Source organism: Curcuma longa, chromosome 8, assembly GCF_044706935.1.
Source record: "Curcuma longa cultivar G26 ecotype Majalengka, Jawa Barat chromosome 8, ITB_CL_G26_1.1, whole genome shotgun sequence".
NCBI lineage: Eukaryota > Viridiplantae > Streptophyta > Magnoliopsida > Zingiberales > Zingiberaceae > Curcuma > Curcuma longa.
In genome coordinates, this window is record NC_133868.1 from 13,007,595 (window position 1) to 13,025,551 (window position 17,957).

General features: G+C 36.6%; 1 protein-coding gene across 1 annotated transcript; it reads left to right on the top strand.

The window, feature by feature from the left end:
• The first annotated feature begins 1,110 nt into the window (after nt 1–1,110).
• LOC141832897 (kinesin-like protein KIN-14A) lies at nt 1,111–16,296 on the top strand. The gene is given in 21 exon segments (XM_074720264.1): nt 1,111–1,198; nt 1,577–1,734; nt 1,830–1,970; nt 2,051–2,300; nt 2,943–3,043; nt 3,128–3,181; nt 4,543–4,614; nt 4,804–4,878; nt 5,346–5,427; nt 5,656–5,751; nt 5,816–5,983; nt 6,072–6,178; nt 6,271–6,446; nt 6,528–6,692; nt 7,750–8,000; nt 8,096–8,259; nt 9,463–9,679; nt 9,682–9,770; nt 9,827–10,203; nt 10,304–10,485; nt 16,152–16,296. Coding segments are annotated over 21 exon segments (3,087 nt in total). The 3' UTR covers nt 16,226–16,296.
• The last annotated feature ends 1,661 nt before the right edge of the window (nt 16,297–17,957 follow it).

Sequence of the window (17,957 nt, forward strand, 5' to 3'; positions counted from 1 at the left end):
TAACAAACTCAAAACTCATAAACATTAATTTAATTTAATAGCAAATTTAGTATATTGTTAATTTATTATATTATACAATAATTCTTAAGATATTTTTATCATTTTAATCGAATAACCAGTGTGCTATTTTTTTTTGTTTAAAAATTCAATTAAAGGTAATCAAACGTATAATGAATAATGTTGTAGTAAATTAATATGATTTTTTTAAATTCATATATTCACCTTTTTACGATCCTACTAATTATGAAAACGACTAAAGAAGAAATAGATTTGCCCCACGGATATAGTTTGATATTTAAATAAAATAGAAGAAATAAATTTTTTATGAAATAAAATTTTTTATATTTAAAAAGGTCATTCAATCATTATAATTTATCTCTTTTTTGTAAAAAAAATAAAATTTACCACTTTAACAGACTACATCGTTGCCCCTATGATTATTTATAAAAAGGTAAATCAAAAAATTATAATTGATCACGATAAAAAAAAAAGTATTACTCATTTTATCAAGATTTCAAATCACTTATCATCTTTTATAAATTTATTCCATCATAACCAATTCAACTATGTCCCGGATGCATAGGTTGGCTCATGATCGAGCTTAGAGCATTTGGGTTAGACACGAACACACTCGAGTTGTGCTACAGAATCAACTGGATCATCCCGAGCAAACTCGGGTTGATTCGTGAGCCGAGCCCAAAGCATTTCGATCCATCGTGACTCAATTACATTCGAATTGATTCGGGTTGACTAAATATACCCGAGCTGTCCGGATCGACCGTTGGACATCGCCGAACCAAATCTAGCATACGATTGGTCGGTCGAGGCGGCGATCTATCGTGTCTGGTATCGTCCGTCGATCGAAGCTCCAACGATGAATGTCCAGGTTTAAGGGCTCGGATCGATTGTCAACGGCATTCTCGTCGGCAGCGGACCTACCAATTCGAATTCGAACACTCTCACTCTCTCTCTCTCCCCTCTATTTATTTCTATATTTTGCCATTCCAATCTCGCAGTTGCCTTTTCTTCCACTTCCTCGCCCAGCAATCGCGAAACGCTTCTTTCCATTCTCAAGTAGGCGTCGCCCCTTGCCTACTTCACTCAAGAAGAATGGAGGACGGGGGACGAGGAAACGAGGAGCCTTGCAGGGTGTCCTTTCGCGATGGCCGGTTAGCCTCGAGAAAGGCCGAAGAAGCTGGTGCGATGCCTTCTTCTTTGTCTGTACCCTTCTAGTCGCTCTTTCTTTCTGCGGTTTTGTTGCTGAAACGGGTCGTTTTCCCCTCTCCTTGAACAGAATAGCCTCGTTTTATACTAAAGTTTGGGTTTTTCTGTGCCTTTGCATACAGTTTTATAGGTGTTGTTCTTTATCGCACGCAGATGTGTTTCCCTTGGCGAAAAGTATGCCTTTTTTGGGTTGGAAACTATGCCTTTTCATTCCCTGCTAGAGTTTGGGGGTTATTCAGTTTGTGATTTGTTTTTTGTCAACGGCATAGGTTTCTTTTTGCAGATTGAGATCATTTTGTCGAGTATAGATGTTTACTTAGAACCTGAGGAAATCTTGTTCCAATTTTGGCAGCTCTGAGGCGATATGAAGCCGCCAGCTGGCTCGAGAGTATCGTCGGACCTCTTCGATTGCCTCCTCAGCCCACCGAGAAGGAATTTCATGCCTGTTTGAGGAGTGGCATCGTCCTTTGCAATGCCATCAACAAGATCCAGCCCGGTGCTATTCCCAAAGTAATGTGATCAGTTGGCTTCAATCTTTTTCATGGTCGAATCGTTTTTCACTATGACCTAACATTTCTTTCCTTCTTCTCCGATGCTTTGTAAAGGTTGTTGTAAATCAATCCGCAGGCACTGCCTGGGACACCCAACCTTTACCCGCTTATCAATATTTTGAGAACATTCGAAACTTCTTAGTCGCTGTGGAGGAGCTCAAGCTGCCAAGCTTTGAGGCTTCGGATCTTGAAAGGGTTAGCCATTGTTAACTATGGCCATAAGATATTTTCTTCTAGTCGTTTCACTTTTCATGGAAACAATCATTTTGTAACAGGATAACGTGGAGATTGGTTCGGCTGCTAAAGTTGTGGATTGCATTCTCACTTTAAAAACCTATCATGATTTCCAACGATCTAATGGTGATAATGGAGAGTGGAAGCATCTCAAATCTCCACTTCCTCTACGATCCACTTCACGAATCAAACCACATGTTACCTCATCTGGATCTCTTCGTAGCAAATGTTTGGATATGTCAACTGCCAAGATGCAGCAATCCACCAAGGCCAAGGATCTAAATGAGCAAGGTGTTAGTTATATTTTGATCGCAACCAATTCTCAGAACAAATGAATTCTGACATCATAACATGACATAAAGAATTCTTTATATAAAAAGCAACTCCTTTGCTTGATAGTATGAAATGGAATTTCATTGTTTAGGCAGTTTACTATACTACTGTTAGCTTACCACATTATCTTTTTTACTTCTTTTTTCTCACTGCTATGTCCATACAAGATATTTAACTAAATGTGGTAAAATTAGTAACGTAGGAAGGAACTTGGTCGTGCTACTTAGAGGAGACCTGACAGTTCCATAAATTTTTACCAATTGGAATTCTGATTCTCATTTTTTTTTATTACAAGTGTATTGCCAAAATCATGGACCTGACAGTTCCATAATTCCAATTCCAAGACAGGTCAATATAAAAAATTATCTATTCCCTTTCAAAGTGTTCTAAACATTAGTTTATACCTGACATAGTTTGTTATCTCAAGAAGTGTAATTCCCCATGGTAGGTCAATGAATGTCATTTATTAGAACATCCAAGAGCACTTCTTGATGGTTCTCTTAAGATGTTTAATTACCCATAGTAGATCAATGAATGCTATTTATTACAACATCCAAGAACATTTCCCTATGGTTCTTATTTTGTTCCTCATTTATCCAGATGCATTAGGCTCCCTTGTCACAGTGCTTTCCAATTTGATGTTGAATTCAAAAGAGAACATTGATCAAAGCCTTGTGGACTCATGGAATGACGAAAAAACAGTAAACTTCATTTTTTACTAATTTTTTCATTATCTAATTCATGCTTAAGATACTTTTTATCTTAAACTAATCTTTCTATGGCAGGACCGTGCTAAGTTATTCAACAAAATAATGTCAAGTTGTTTGGATGATCAACAGGTACATGATTTAATGCAAACGCAAACATATTCACCAGTTACTTGTAAAATCTGAAAAGAGGAGAAAGGATGCAAATTTAAAGTGTATCATTTTAGTTGATGTGAATGCCAACAAAAGTTCTAAGACCTGAAGACTCTTTGGATTGCTTAATAGTGATAAATTAACCTTTTTATGTATTAATCATTGTAGATATAGTAATCATATATAATATCTAGCACTAAAATTGAATTTAAATTCATCAAGCTTTGTTGCTTTTCTTGTATCTGATAAAGATTCCAAATATAGACATGATCAGCCCACTATAATCATCTTCTCATGTAAAAAGGTTATTGATTTTGGATCATCATTTTCTTTGCTCGAAATTTTATATAGTGATCTGATGGCACAACCTAACCTGATACTACTCCAAGTTGTGTTTGATCTGACTGTTGGCTGCACTATTCCAATCAGATCCCATTTAGGGTTGGGTAATTCTAGGCACGACCTAGCTTGTGTTGGGCAAAGTCGTGTTGAAGTATCAACTATCAAATGGGTTGGGCTGTGCTCAGCACAACCTCACCATGTATAAGATTGTTATATTAAATATGCAATTGACCTATTAAGAGCACAGCCCAACCTCACCATGTATAAGATTGTTATATTAAATATGCAATTGACATATTAAGAGGACAATCCAACTAATCATATTATTTGTGCTAGTTCTCAGTATGATACAATTCAACCAATTGATCCACTAATTCAACCATTTTTTTATTCAATATGACTATGGTTTAGCCCACATAAATCCTCATGTAAGCATAAGACGATGCAATGTGGTCATAAATCCTTATGTAATCATGCGTGAGCCGATGCGGCTGCAGGAAGGTTATACTTGAAAATTGTGAAAAATCAAGTACTGATTGTTAAACAGACAAGGAAGTGCCATCAATAAAATTGTTAATGGAACATCTAGAAAACAAAGTTCCAACACTTGCAAAGGATTATAAAATGTTAGATTCACCTTTATTTAACTGAAGTACAAATTATGCACCAGAAATGTTTTGTTTATTTTCAAATAGACAATTAAATGATTTAATTTGTACAAATGCCATAGAATTCTTAGCTGCACATACAACAAGGATTTTTATATGGAGATAGGAACACCTATTAGCATAAAAGATTCAGGATATCCATTCAATTCTATGCATGTATTATTCTTTCCATGCTTTTATGTTGTGCATATTTCAAGTAACTATAGGAATGGGAAGCTTGTGCTTCAATTTTTTTCCTGAATCCTTGCTGCAACATGTGTTTGGTTATTGTTGGAAGTTCTACAAGGTATGTAGAAGTCTAATCTTATTCCTGTTTCTGCATTTTTGAAGTTATCATTCATTCAAGACCTTTGGTTGAAAGGAAATTCCAAAGGTAGATGTTCAACCAACCTACCAGATAAGGTACATCTTCTTTATCTGACTTCTTAATCATTTTAATCTAACCTAAAAGCACTTTTCAGAAAATAATTATTTAATACTTGTTCCAGTAAAAGGAGTAAAGTTTGATCTATATGAAAAAAAGAATATAATTGCTTGATAAGTTCCTTATCTTAACTAAACTACTGACAACATATTTATTTGGGTTTGCAGCATCATAATTTGTCCGTGGAACATGGTGATTACAACTATTGGAATCAATTGGAAGCACAAGAAAAGGAATTAGTGGTATTGTGTGCTTGTATAAACAATGAGCTTCTAATTCTTTAGAATATAGTCAAACTTGGACCTTCATGCATTTATAAGCACATTAAATGGGATAATGGATCGTGTCAAGTTACTACAGAATAAATGGTACAAGTAGATGTAATGCTTGTAATCACATCAAGTACATTGCTCAGACATATTCCTAACTACCTCTAATTTCTCTTTCCTAATCACAAATGCTCATTAAGTTGACTCATGCTTTTAGCAAATCCATATTTGAGGAGAAGTCCTACATTAGATTTGTTCAAGCATTTTGAGGATATTACCTTTGAGTTTTTGAGGTCATAAGATAAAGTAATCAGTCTATTTATCACCCTTCTTCTAGAATTGTTATGTAACTGCAGCGCATCAAAGGTACATATGTCAGATTTGATGCAAGTTTAATTTGACAATTTAGCTAATCTGCGGAAGTTTCACTTACTCTGCAGGAACTGAAGATTCTTTTGTCAGAGGCCAGAGCGGAATTCATCAATTTGCAAACCCAGATACAAAATGATTTCATACAATTAGGTAAACAAGTGATTGTTATTTGTATCATTAGTAACTGACAACTATATGCTGGCACTTTTCTGAGGATATGCCGAATTAATCTTCGAACTAAACAACTTTTAGTTGGGGTCTTGGACAGGAGCCAACATTTAAGCATCTAGAAGATGATTATTAAATAAATCTACAAACTTCTGCCAGATTTTCAATGTGCATCTGCTAAACTTATTCTCTGTTGTTTATGTTATTTAGCAACACAGATTCATGAGTTATCTGTTGCTGCTTCTGGATACCATCAGGCCATCATAGAAAATAGACATTTGTATAATATTCTTCAAGAACTAAAAGGTAGATTTCCTCAATTTGCACAGATAGAATGGATCAAATTAGATATCTAACTTCCTTTCTCCAGGAAATATTCGAATATTCTGCAGGATCAGACCAATCTTCAACTCACAAGAAGGTTGTATAGAGTACATAGGGAATGATGGCTCTTTGATGGTCTTTGATCCATACAGACCACACAATACACGCAAAGTTTTCCAGTTTAACAAAGTATTTGGCCCACAAACTACTCAATGTAACAATCTACAGCTCTATTATCATCTTGGTAACTGAAGCTACTGATGAAAGTGAAAACTAACTCAAGTCTAAATCTAAATATCCAGGTGAAGTCTACAATGAAACTCAAGCTTTAATAAGATCTGTCATGGATGGGTATAATGTATGCATATTTGCTTATGGGCAGACAGGGGCTGGTAAAACTTATACCATGGTACAAATATTAAGTTTTTATTTTCAGTTCTTGATGAATGATAAATATTAATTCTTGATACTTACTATTCTAGTATATTGATATTGAAATAGTGTGGAACATCAACCGGTTCATGCGAGGAAACTGGAATCAATCACATGGCTCTGAATGATCTCTTTCACATATCCAGTATTCGCAAGGACATCACATATGAAATCTATGTACAGATGGTCGAGATCTATAACGAGATAGTCCGGGACCTCCTCGCTCAAGATGCAACAAATTCAAAATATCCTTTTGAGTTTCATCCCAAGTTTACTTTGGTTACCCACTAATTTTTTTTTCAATTGTTGATTGACTATAATAGTACGTTAGAGATTAGGAATGCTTTGGGAGTTGGTGGGCTGAGCATTCCTAATGCCACCATGCAATCTGTTCAGTCTACTGCTGATGTTCTAAATTTGATGAGGTTGGGAGAGAAAAACCGGGCCTTTAGCTCAACCGCAATGAACCATAGAAGCAGCCGCTCACACAGGTACCCAAGAATTTATTATGTTAATTTCTAGATCTATCATGAATTTTTTAGGTTTTAACAAAACTATCATGAACTTTCATTTTTTTAATGTACATCACAATTTTTTTACTCTGTAGCAAATATATCATGAACTTTTGAGAGGTTACCAATCATGGATTTTTAGTTTTATCACACCTCTTTTTTAACTTTGTAACAAATCTGACAAAGTCACACAGAATAACATTTTTATGAATATTAAGTTCATCATATACTGATTAACAATTCTAATAGAACTATAGAAGTGTTAATATATACTTATTTGAGAATTTAACGAAGTATCAAGCTGGCATAAAATGTCATACGAAATTAATACTTTGGCATGCTTGATCATTGGAGATTTTAATGAAGTGTCACAATTACAAAAATGATCTCTTACATATTTGATCATTGGAAATTTTAATGAAGGGTCAAAATGACATAAAATGGCATGCAAAAATACTATTTTGAAGAAAGAATTAAAAATTTAATCATACATACATCAATATATGAGGTTCTGTATATGAAAATTACTTTGTACCAGATCTAGCAACAAACCAGTTCATAGAATGACATTGTTTTGCAGCAGAAGAATGACATTGTTTTGAAGAATTATTTAGCTGCCTACTAATTCAACATTTCTAATCACAATTCTCAAAGAAAAAAATAAATCAACTTCTGTTTGATGATCATTAAAGAATGTAATGTGAAAACAACTTTGTAACAGATCTGGCAACAAACTAACTTGCAGAATGCATTGTTTGAAGAATTATGTCACTCTGTCTACTGATTCAACAATTATAATCACAATTCATTTTTACAAAATTTAAAATAAATCAAATTTTGCTTGATAGAAGACAAACTTGATCATTAGAGAATTTAATAATTTGTCAAAATGACATGATGTCGTGTAAATATGTAATTGATAGAATGTGATGTATTTATTAAAAAGTAAAAGTTCATTAATATGTTTATTATAACCTCAAAAGTTTTATTTCTTCTTATATTTGTACTACTGATCTTAATTTGTATTTGTGAGCAGTGTCTTGACAGTTCATGTGCATGGTAAAGACATGTCTGGAAACACAACAACCAGTTGCCTGCATTTAGTTGACCTTGCAGGTAGTGAGAGAGTGGATAAATCAGAAGCCACAGGTGATACATTGAAGGAAGCTCAATTTATTAACAAATCACTTTCTTGTTTGGGAGATGTTATTATGGCCTTGGCTCAGAAGAATTCTCACATTCCATATAGAAATAGCAAGCTTACACAACTACTGCAGAATTCACTAGGTTCTGAACCACATGCAATCCTTTGTATTGCTCATTTCATAACTAAATTGATTATATTTTTTCATTCAAATCTTCTGTTTGTCTTTAACTACTAGGTGGAAATGCAAAGATGTTGATGCTTGCTCATGTAAGCCCGGAAGCAGATTCTTATGGAGAAACAATTAGTACACTTAAATTTGCACAAAGAACATCAACAGTTGAACTCGGTGCTCCTCGCCAAAACAAGGAAAGCAGTGAAATCCAGGAACTAAAAGAACAGGTATCACAATCCTTTTTGGCACCATTTTATAGCGTTTTAAACATCTTCGATTTCTTGTATGTGTTCTGTTGTGGGGGATCCACTCAATATTAGGTGTTAATATATCGAGATAATTGAATGAGCATTGGAATGATCCATATTTAGTGGTTCCACAATTTGTTGAAGCATTCTGTTGTGAGAAGTATTCTATTCTATTTTTTTTTGCTTTTATTAAAGTAAAGGAAGTGATTTCTAGAAATATATAAATGTTACACCTTTATTTTGTAGCTAAGGATGGTAGTGGGTCAAGGAGCACCTACATGTTTGGATACCTTTTTTTAATCAGAGATGGAGAGGAAAGAAATACGCTGTTGCTGAAGTCTCGACTAAAAAGAGAAATTCGAGTTCATTATCATAATTACTATCAGACTCAGGATGCACTATATACTTTTATTTAGTAGCAAGTGCCATTTTGTTCTAATAAGTATGATTCCCTTGACCTCTTGGCTACCAAAGCTTGTACTAACACAGCATGAGAAAGGAGGGGACAGGAACTTTAGAAGCTAGAACTGCCCATCCAACAACGTATACCAACTCATACTAAACTATAAATAAATTGAAGCTTATGCTCCTCTTCCTCATATATGTAGTTTCGCAGTTGCTTTTAGTGAATGGTTCAAGTTCACTGCTCCTAATGATCTTTCCTTTTGCTATAGCTCGAGCCTATTTATACCCTTTGGATTGTTAGCTCTCCAATCCAAGCATAAGAAGGTGCCTATCGATTGTTAGCTCTGCCAATCATTAGAAGGTGTTCGAGAGGGGATCCAAATGCTAATATAGCCTAGACCAATAGCATATCCACGCTACAAACTCATTTTTTGATGATAAATGGTAGCCAAACCAACGTACCCGATTAAGGAAACCTGCAAGTACACCTGCAATTTAAGGAAACCTGAACCCGATCATTAAGCATAATCAAATACCCCAAACCCAATTCAAGGTACCTGTGAATACCTGATTATTGGATACCTATTGTCATTCCTATTCCTAACCAGATTGCTGTCTTGTATCATAACTTCATAAGTGACCATTATCTTTTTATTTTTTTCAAGATCAGTTTATTTAATTTATTTAAGCGAACACATTTTTTCTTTCCTGACTTACGGGTTTATGTATATGCTTTTGTTCCTTGTAATCTGGAAGTCCTAACCATGGATTCATCAGCAGATAGACAATCTCAAGAAGGCTTTGGCTACCAAGGAAGGAAACAAGGTTATGCATGCACCTAAGACAAAAGAACATACTCCTGTAGCAGAGAGGTCAAGAAAAATGATTGATCACACTCCACCACGTCCACGAAGGCTGAGCATTGAGACCAGTAGTACTTCAAAGATTAGAGCATCAAACAACCCGGATGATATGCAGGTGCTAAAATATACTTATAGTATACTTTAGTTTGTAATACCAAATTAAGTTCTGAAAGACTAAGTTGTGAAAAGAATCAGCAAGCAAAAATAAATGCAGATTCAGAAGTAAGCAATCTTTAGTTTAGTTTCTCTATGTTGTTCTCATTAGTTTCTCTTTGCAGCAATCATCAAAAGTGTGTCCAGAAGCACCTGCAGAGATTGAAAATAATTGCGGGAATGTGGTTTTGCTAGATGTTTCAGAAGCGAATGCTGACATGAACAATGAGAACCCTGTAGCTGGTTGCAGTGGCAAGGATCTCCATCAACCTTTACCAAATAGCCAAACCACACATGCAGAGAGTAGGATCCCAAAGATTGGAGGTGGTTCTAGAATAGAACAAAGATCCCCTGATCGAACAAGAAAGTTTGATGTGATTACTACTCCTACCAGAACATCAATTATCAACAGAAGTTTCAATAAAGTTTCTGTCAGCAAAGGATCTCACTTAAGGAAATCCTTGCAGACAATTGGCAGACTGATCAACGTTTCTGAGAAAAGGTAATAGATTAGATATAGTAGCAAGAATGACACAGTCAGCAACTTTCTTTTCTGGAAACACTCAGATTTAGTTGACTTGTAACCGTCTATAAATGTTCAGGAATAATTTGTGTCCTACAGAAACACCAACCTCAAAACTTGTCAAAAGGACCAACTTTGATGAGAAGACGCCAATTACTGGTGATGCGAAATTAAGAAGGCGTCAATCTTTGACTACTATTGAGACATTAGGCTCGAGTGTATCAAGGAGAACATCAATTGGTGGAAAGTCGATTGATTCAAGTGAGTGGAAATCTAAATCCTTTTTCTTTCTTTATATCTCAATATCTATCAATGCCAAGTATAGCCATGCCTCAGATAAATATAAATATTTTACTAATACAATTGTTTTCCTTTCTGTAATTTATGAATTCATGCACTCAACTTTAAAAAATACTTAAAACACGCATTCAAGTTTGATGTTTGCAAAAAAGCACAGTTGTTCCCAAAATGTCCCTCCACCCATTGCAGCCCAAAACCAAACTACCGAACAAGTATTTGTTTGCCTGAGCTAAATTGAACAATGGCAAAATTTGGGTTATCTCATTAAACACTCTCTCAAAAGTCATTATTTTAGAGCTCAAATTTGTACCAAATTATGTTGTTGCCCACTCATGCTGATATCCTGAATCTATTTGTTTTTTTCTTCTAGATTTGGAATCCTAGAGTTTTAGGGTATCAATGACTTTTGCCATTAATGATTCAAGGATTTTTGGGGAACAAATTCTTGATGACCTTAAAAAGCTTAGATTTGCTCTAAATTTACATGATTGTATTCTTGATAGTCTATCCATGGATGTTTTTTTTTTAATTTTCTGCCCTTATGATCATTAATGACTTATGCTAGAAGTATTTGATGACCTTTGATCAAAGGTATTTGGTGGCTCTAAAGTTATTGGATTCCTAATAATAAACCTAAAGAGCTCTAAATTAAAAAATAATAATAATAATAACATAGATGGATCAGGTGACCATCAAGAATGCAACAGTGTTAATTTAGAACAAATCTAGGAAGAAAATATGAACAATTCAGGGGATTGGATCATCAGTGCAACGGTGTTGAACGCAGGGTTATTTATTGACGTCGGGTAAAAGGGAGTATGAGGAAAATTGAGTAAATATAAGTATCGATTAATTGTTGAAACCAAATGAAACCCCGGCCTCTTGGTCTCAGTATGCTTCCTAAAACATGTGTCGACCTCCTACTCCGGTCTCAGTATGTTTCCTTAAGCATATGATGACCTCCTGCTTCGTCTCGGTATGCTTCCTTAAGCATATGCCGACCTCCTGCTCCAGTCTCGGTATGCTTCCTTAAGCATATGCTGACCTCCTGCTCTAGTCTCGGTATGCTTCCTTAAGCATATGCCAACCTCCTGCTCCAGTCTCGACACGCCTCCACGCGTCTTGTGCCGACCTTATGATGTGGTTTCGACGCGTTTCCTACATCCAAGGTTAACTTTCGACATGTGATACTTATTTGAAGACATAGTCATTCCGCTTAAGTTGGAGAGAACATAACTGATTCTTCCGTGGCAATAAGGATCGAATATATCTCAACGGACCGAATCTTTCCGGAATAGAACCTGAATATTTCTCAAACAGTTGCTAATATTTCAGAGATCAATCGCTATAAAAAGGTAACTCATGCCCATGAGTACAGGCACGCACACATAAACCCTAACTTCCCCAAGCCCTTTAAATTCCTTCCTCACGCCAAATCCTAACTTGAGCGTCGGATTGGCTTGTCGGTAACCCCCTTTCCGGCGTCATTCTAACTCTCTTTTTGGAGTGTCTTGCAGGTCTTTCTTTTACTTCCGCAACCTCATCACAGGAGCGTGCACACGTCAACAGTCCTTGAACCAGTGTTGTAACCATCCACGGTGTATTGGCTGGAACAAATTGGCGTCGTCTATGGGAAAGTGACATAGTTAGGAGCAGGTTCATGGGGTCTCTGGTCGGGAGAAGGAAGCCTTATCCTATAGTCTGAAGGGATACCAAACTGTTCCCTAAGTAGTACTTCATCCCCTGTCGTTAGTAGGGACTCTTGGGATTCATACCAAGGGACAGACGTGGCCATAGGTGTGCACTAGGGATAGCAAGCACCGAAGTTTGATAGTTTAGACTCACTAAGGCAAGGTAGTGGCGAAGAAGATACAAAAATCAAAAGGGACGGAAGGAGCGGAAAACCTAGTACCTAAAGCTTGCCGAATAGCTACGCTAGATGAATGAAGAAGACACAAAGAAATGGAGGAAGTAATAGTCGAGCAGATGGAACTTACTAGGTTGAAATGGAGAAGTCGAAGGAGAAAGATGGAGAAGGCACAGGATCGAGCAAGTCGCGCGAACTAGGGTTTCAGCGTCTGCAGAAATGCAGAGGAAGAAAGGTTTGAGTGGCAACTTAAAAACAAACGTGTTAGTACCGATGGAATCAAAATATCTCCACAATGGTATGATATTGTCCACTTTGGGCCTAAGCCCTCATGACTTTGTTCTTGGGCTCTCTCCAAAAGGCCTCATTCCAATGAAGATACTTTCCATCCTTTTAATCCCATGATCTTTTCCATGTACTTTAGATATGGGACTATGTTTGCACCCTTGCAACCCAACAATCCCCCCCTCAAACAAAGGACCACAAGCCCCCCTCAACGTCGTTTTTGATGTCTGAATCCTCGATCCACCAGGACTTTTTGCCCCTCAGTCCACCCGACCTACTAGGACTTCCCACCTAGCCGCAGTTAGGATTTTTTGCCCCTCGGTCCACCCGACCTACTAGGACTTTCCACCTAGTCGCAACTAGGACTTTTTGCCCCTCGGTCCACCCGATCTACTAGGACTTCTCACTTGGTGTCTGGTCCTCTTGATTCAAACACGGGAGCACCCACTTCCTTTGTTTTAAGGTTCAAACCACATGGTTAGATCTGGATCATGGCTTATCCGGCGGTTAGTCCGGTGAAGAGCGGTCTCGCTCTGATACCACTTGTTAGTACCGATGGAATCAAAATATCTCCACAATGGCATGATATTGTCCACTTTGGGCCTAAACCCTCATGGTTTTGTTCTTGTGCTCTACCCAAAAGGCCTCATACCAATGGAGATACTTTCCATCCTTTTAACTCCATGATCTTTTCCATGTACTTTAGATGTGGGACTATGTTTGCACCCTTGCAACCCAACAAAACGTTCATTGAATCTCTGCCGTTGGAAGTCAAAGCAATGGATAGAGTGAGTTAATAAATAATTTAAAGAGCATGCGATAGTATCCTCGATTAATTTAAATCGAAATAAGGTTAAGGCTCGTGGAGTAATTCAACGCTTCTGGCTTGACTCGAGTCCAGTCAGTCGAACTTCGCCTCTTTCGACTAAACTAATTCGGGAGAAGGCACAGGATCGAGCAAGTCACGCGAACTAGGGTTTCAGCGTTTGCAGAAATGCGGAGGAAGTTTGAGTGGCAACTTAAAAGCAAACATTCATCGAATCTCTGCCGTTGGAAGTCAAATCAATGGATAGAGTGAGTTGATAAATAATTTAAAGAGCATGTGATAGTATCATCAATTAATTTAAATCGAAATAAGGTTAAGACTCGTGGAGTAATTCAATGCTTCTGGCTTGACTTGAGTCCAGTCAGTCAGACTTCGTCTCATTCGACTAGACTAATTCGGGAGAAGGCACAGGATCGAGCAAGTCGCGCGAACTAGGATTTCAGCGTCTGCAGAAATGCGGAGGAAGAAAGGTTTGAATGGCAACTTAAAAACAAATGTTCACCGAATCTCTGCCGTTGGAAGTTAAATCAATGGATAGAGTGAGTTGATAAATAATTTAAAGAGCATGTGATAGTATCATTGATTAATTTAAATCGAAATAAGGTTAAGACTCGTGGAGTAATTCAACGCTTTTCTGGCTTGACTCGAGTCCAGTCAGTCGGACTTCGTCTCATTCGACTAGACTAATTCGGGAGAAGGCACAAGATCGAGCAAGTCACGTGAACTAGGGTTTCAGCGTCTGCAGAAATGCGGAGGAAGAAAGGTTTGAGTGGCAACTTAAAAACAAACGTTCACCGAATCTCTACCGTTGGAAGTCAAATCAATGGATAAAGTGAGTTGATAAATAATTTAAAGAGCATGCGATAGTATCCTCGATTAATTTAAATCGAAATAAGGTTAAGACTTGTGGAGTAATTCAACGCTTCTGGCTTAACTCGAGTCCAGGCAGTCGGACTTCGCCTCCTTCGACTAGACTAATTCGGCAGGCTTATGATTCGGCGGGGTTATTTATTGATCACGTGGACATTGGGTAAAAGGGAGTATGAGGAAAATCGAGTAAATATAAGTATCGATTAATTGTTGAAACCAAATGAAACCTCGGCTTCTTGGTCTCAGTATGCTTCCTAAAGCATGTGCTAACCTCCTACTCCGATCTCGGTATGTTTCCTTAAGCATATAACGATCTCCTGCTCTAGTCTTGGTATGCTTCCTGCATATGCAGCATATGCTTCCAGCATATGCCTCCTGCTCCGGTCTCGGTATGCTTCCTTAAGCATATGCCGACCTCCTGCTCCAGTCTCGGCACGCCTCCCGCGTCTTGTGCCGACCTCATGACTCAGTCTCAGCACGCCTCCCGCGTCTTGTGCCGACCTTATGATGTGGTTTCGACGCGTTTTCTACATCCAAGGTTAACTTTCGACATGTGATACTTATTTGAAGACATAGTCGTTCTGCTTAAGTCGGGGAGAACAGAACTGATTCTTCCGTGGCAATAGGATCGAATATATCTCAACGGACTGAATCTTTCCGGAACAGAACCTGAATATTTCTCAAACAGTTGCTAATATTTCGGAGATCAACTGCTATAAAAAGGTAACTCATGCCCATGGGTATAGGTACGCATACATAAACCCTAACTTCCCCAAGCCCTTCAAACTCCTTCCTCACGCCAAACTCTAACTTGAGCGTTGGAGTGGCTTGCCGGGAACCCCCTTCCCGGCATCATTCAAACCCTCTTTTTGGAGTGTCTTGTAGGTCTTTCTTTTCCTTCCGCAACCTCATCACAGGAGCGTGCACGTCGGCAAAACCAGTGTTGTAACCATCCATGGTGTATTGGCCGGAACAGGTGCAAATTTGAAATAAATTTAAGCTCTTTAAGGTCATTAATGACTTTTGGACGAAAGTGCACAATGAAATAACTAAGTTTCTGCTTTTTGCCTTAGTTCGGTTTGGTTCAGGCAAGGAAAAACCGATCCAACGCTTTAGTTCTGGGTTGCCATGGGGGAAGGAGCATTTTGGGGAACAAGTGCGCCCTTTGGATGCACGGTTTGAGTATTTCTAAAAGTTGTGTGTGATTTGGTAAATTATCATTTTCCTTGCAACATTAGAATTTGTGAACAATCTTTTCCTTGAATTTGTACATAATCCTCGCCGATCACAATTTCATGACTACATAGTTGCTTGACATTTATCCCAGCATAAATTCTAATAGAGGCTCCATTATATCATTTTCTCGGCCATATACGGGAGAATGCTGCTGCTGATGAATTTGAGTTTTATCAGACAGTAAAGAAGACACCTTCTAGTGACATCTCTATAATTAAATCTTCTAAAATATGTGAGCCTTCTAAATGAATACAGTTGTAGTGTGCAATGAGAGATATGGTTACCATGGTTTGTCTCTTTAGATCAGCCCAGCTCAAGAGTTCAGTATTGTGCTGAACGAAAAGTCCTCTGCCAAGTTTTAAATTTAGTTAATATATAATTTGAATATTATTATGATGTGGCAAATCATAATTGAGGAACACAATTCATGTGTCCAACTTCAAATAGTTAGGCCAGGCACAAGTTAGAGATGAGAATGATTACAATAATTTTGCTGACAATATACTCGTACAAATCCACCCTAACTTTGTTGATTCTTGCCAGCTTCAAGAAATCTTCAAAGCATGAGAACACCTCCATCAGCCTGTCCATCTGCGAAGGCAACCCACAGATTTTGAGGGAAGAATTGCTGCAGAATCTCGGTGTTTGCCGACTCCCATTTCAGTTGATTTTACACAGAAACAAGTTGTCAATCTGCATCCCAATGAATGCCTGTGGATGTGAAGCAAACCACGCAGAGTCTGTTATTTTCCAAAAGGAGGGACACTAAAGAAGCAAACCACGCAGAGTTTGCTCTTTTCAAGTGGAAGCTTGATGTTTAGTTTAGCGAGATGAAGAACACTTCCTTCTCAGATCTGCATCACAATCTTAAGCAAGTGATTCAACTGCACAAAGATGATTTGTGGGATCAAAATGTCTAGTTTGATCGATCCATGTCTTCGGAGCAGATACAATTGAAACTTAAGGTGTGTATTTGCATGCTGTTTCCATTGGAATTGTTGCATGTTTAATTGATTTGTTATTGTGCAGTAATTTGCATTAAAAAAAATGTAAGCTTAATGTCTAATCCGACCAAATTTGATGAGAAAAAAGTCTTAGAAAAGGATGCATAAAAATTACTTAAAAAATTAATTCCATTGAATTGTATGTTGGGGTAATTATGCTAGTAGATGGTTAGCTTGATTGATGAGCATTTTTCAATGTGTTTTGCAAAGGATAAATTAGATTTTCTTTAATGTGATTTGCAAATGACCTAAGTTGATACACACACGTGTGCAAGTAGTTTGTGGCCCATTGACTCTAGTGTGGAGCATGATTCTCTATAACGATTGATCGATTATGAGGTCGACTGTCGATGGTCTTCAATATGAGCATTTTTGAATTTATCTAGCGGGTGAACTAAGAGAGAAGATCGCTCACCTCTAGCAATAGGTGGGATCTGGATATTTGGAATACAAAAAATAAATATGTGCAAGTACTAGATAATGCACATAAAGTTTGTGGAACTCCCGGATTCAATTAAGGTTGAGTTGATTTGTGTTAATGACTTGAGGCTTGAAACAAATGTTGAAGCTTTCAAAGGAGCTTGGATGATATCTTAGGATAAAGATCGTAGTGAAATATTACTATGTACATTCATCATTGAGCATCCCGTGAGCATTTAATGTTAATTTTTTATTCTTTATTTATAATTTAAGATTTAGTGTTTAAGTTAAAAGGAGTAAAAATTGAAAAAAAATAATATTAAGGGTTCAAGGATGGATATATCGGGTAGCAAAACTCAAAGATCATATATATATTTTATGGTTTGCTAAACTTGGTAAATTGAAAATAATATTTACAACGGATTAAATTTTATATATTAGCAATCAAAACTTAATTGTTTCTTAATAAATATTTAATATAAATTTAGATTGAGGGCATGAAATTTTTAAGTGTAAGTTGATTTGAATTGATTTATAAAATTTTTCAAAGTCATTAAAATATCTATTAATTTCAATTTTGATAAAATTTGATTGATATCCAAGAGACTTTTCAAAATACAAATATTTCAGGATCTATACAACTAATTTTATTTGAAATTTGAGAATGAAAAAATTTCAAATCATATGGGGCTGTAAAATAATTCATTAAAAATAATTATTTTAATAAAATAATTTATTCTTTTACAGAAGAAAATGAAAATTATGTATTAAAATAATTGAGTTAATTACAATTAATAAATATAACTTGAAATTTGGATAATAATTGAATTTAAATTATTGTAAATAATGTGATTTTAATTGATTTCGTGATCAATTACAGCTTTTCAATTTACTTCTTCATAAATAATTGTGAAATTAATCATGT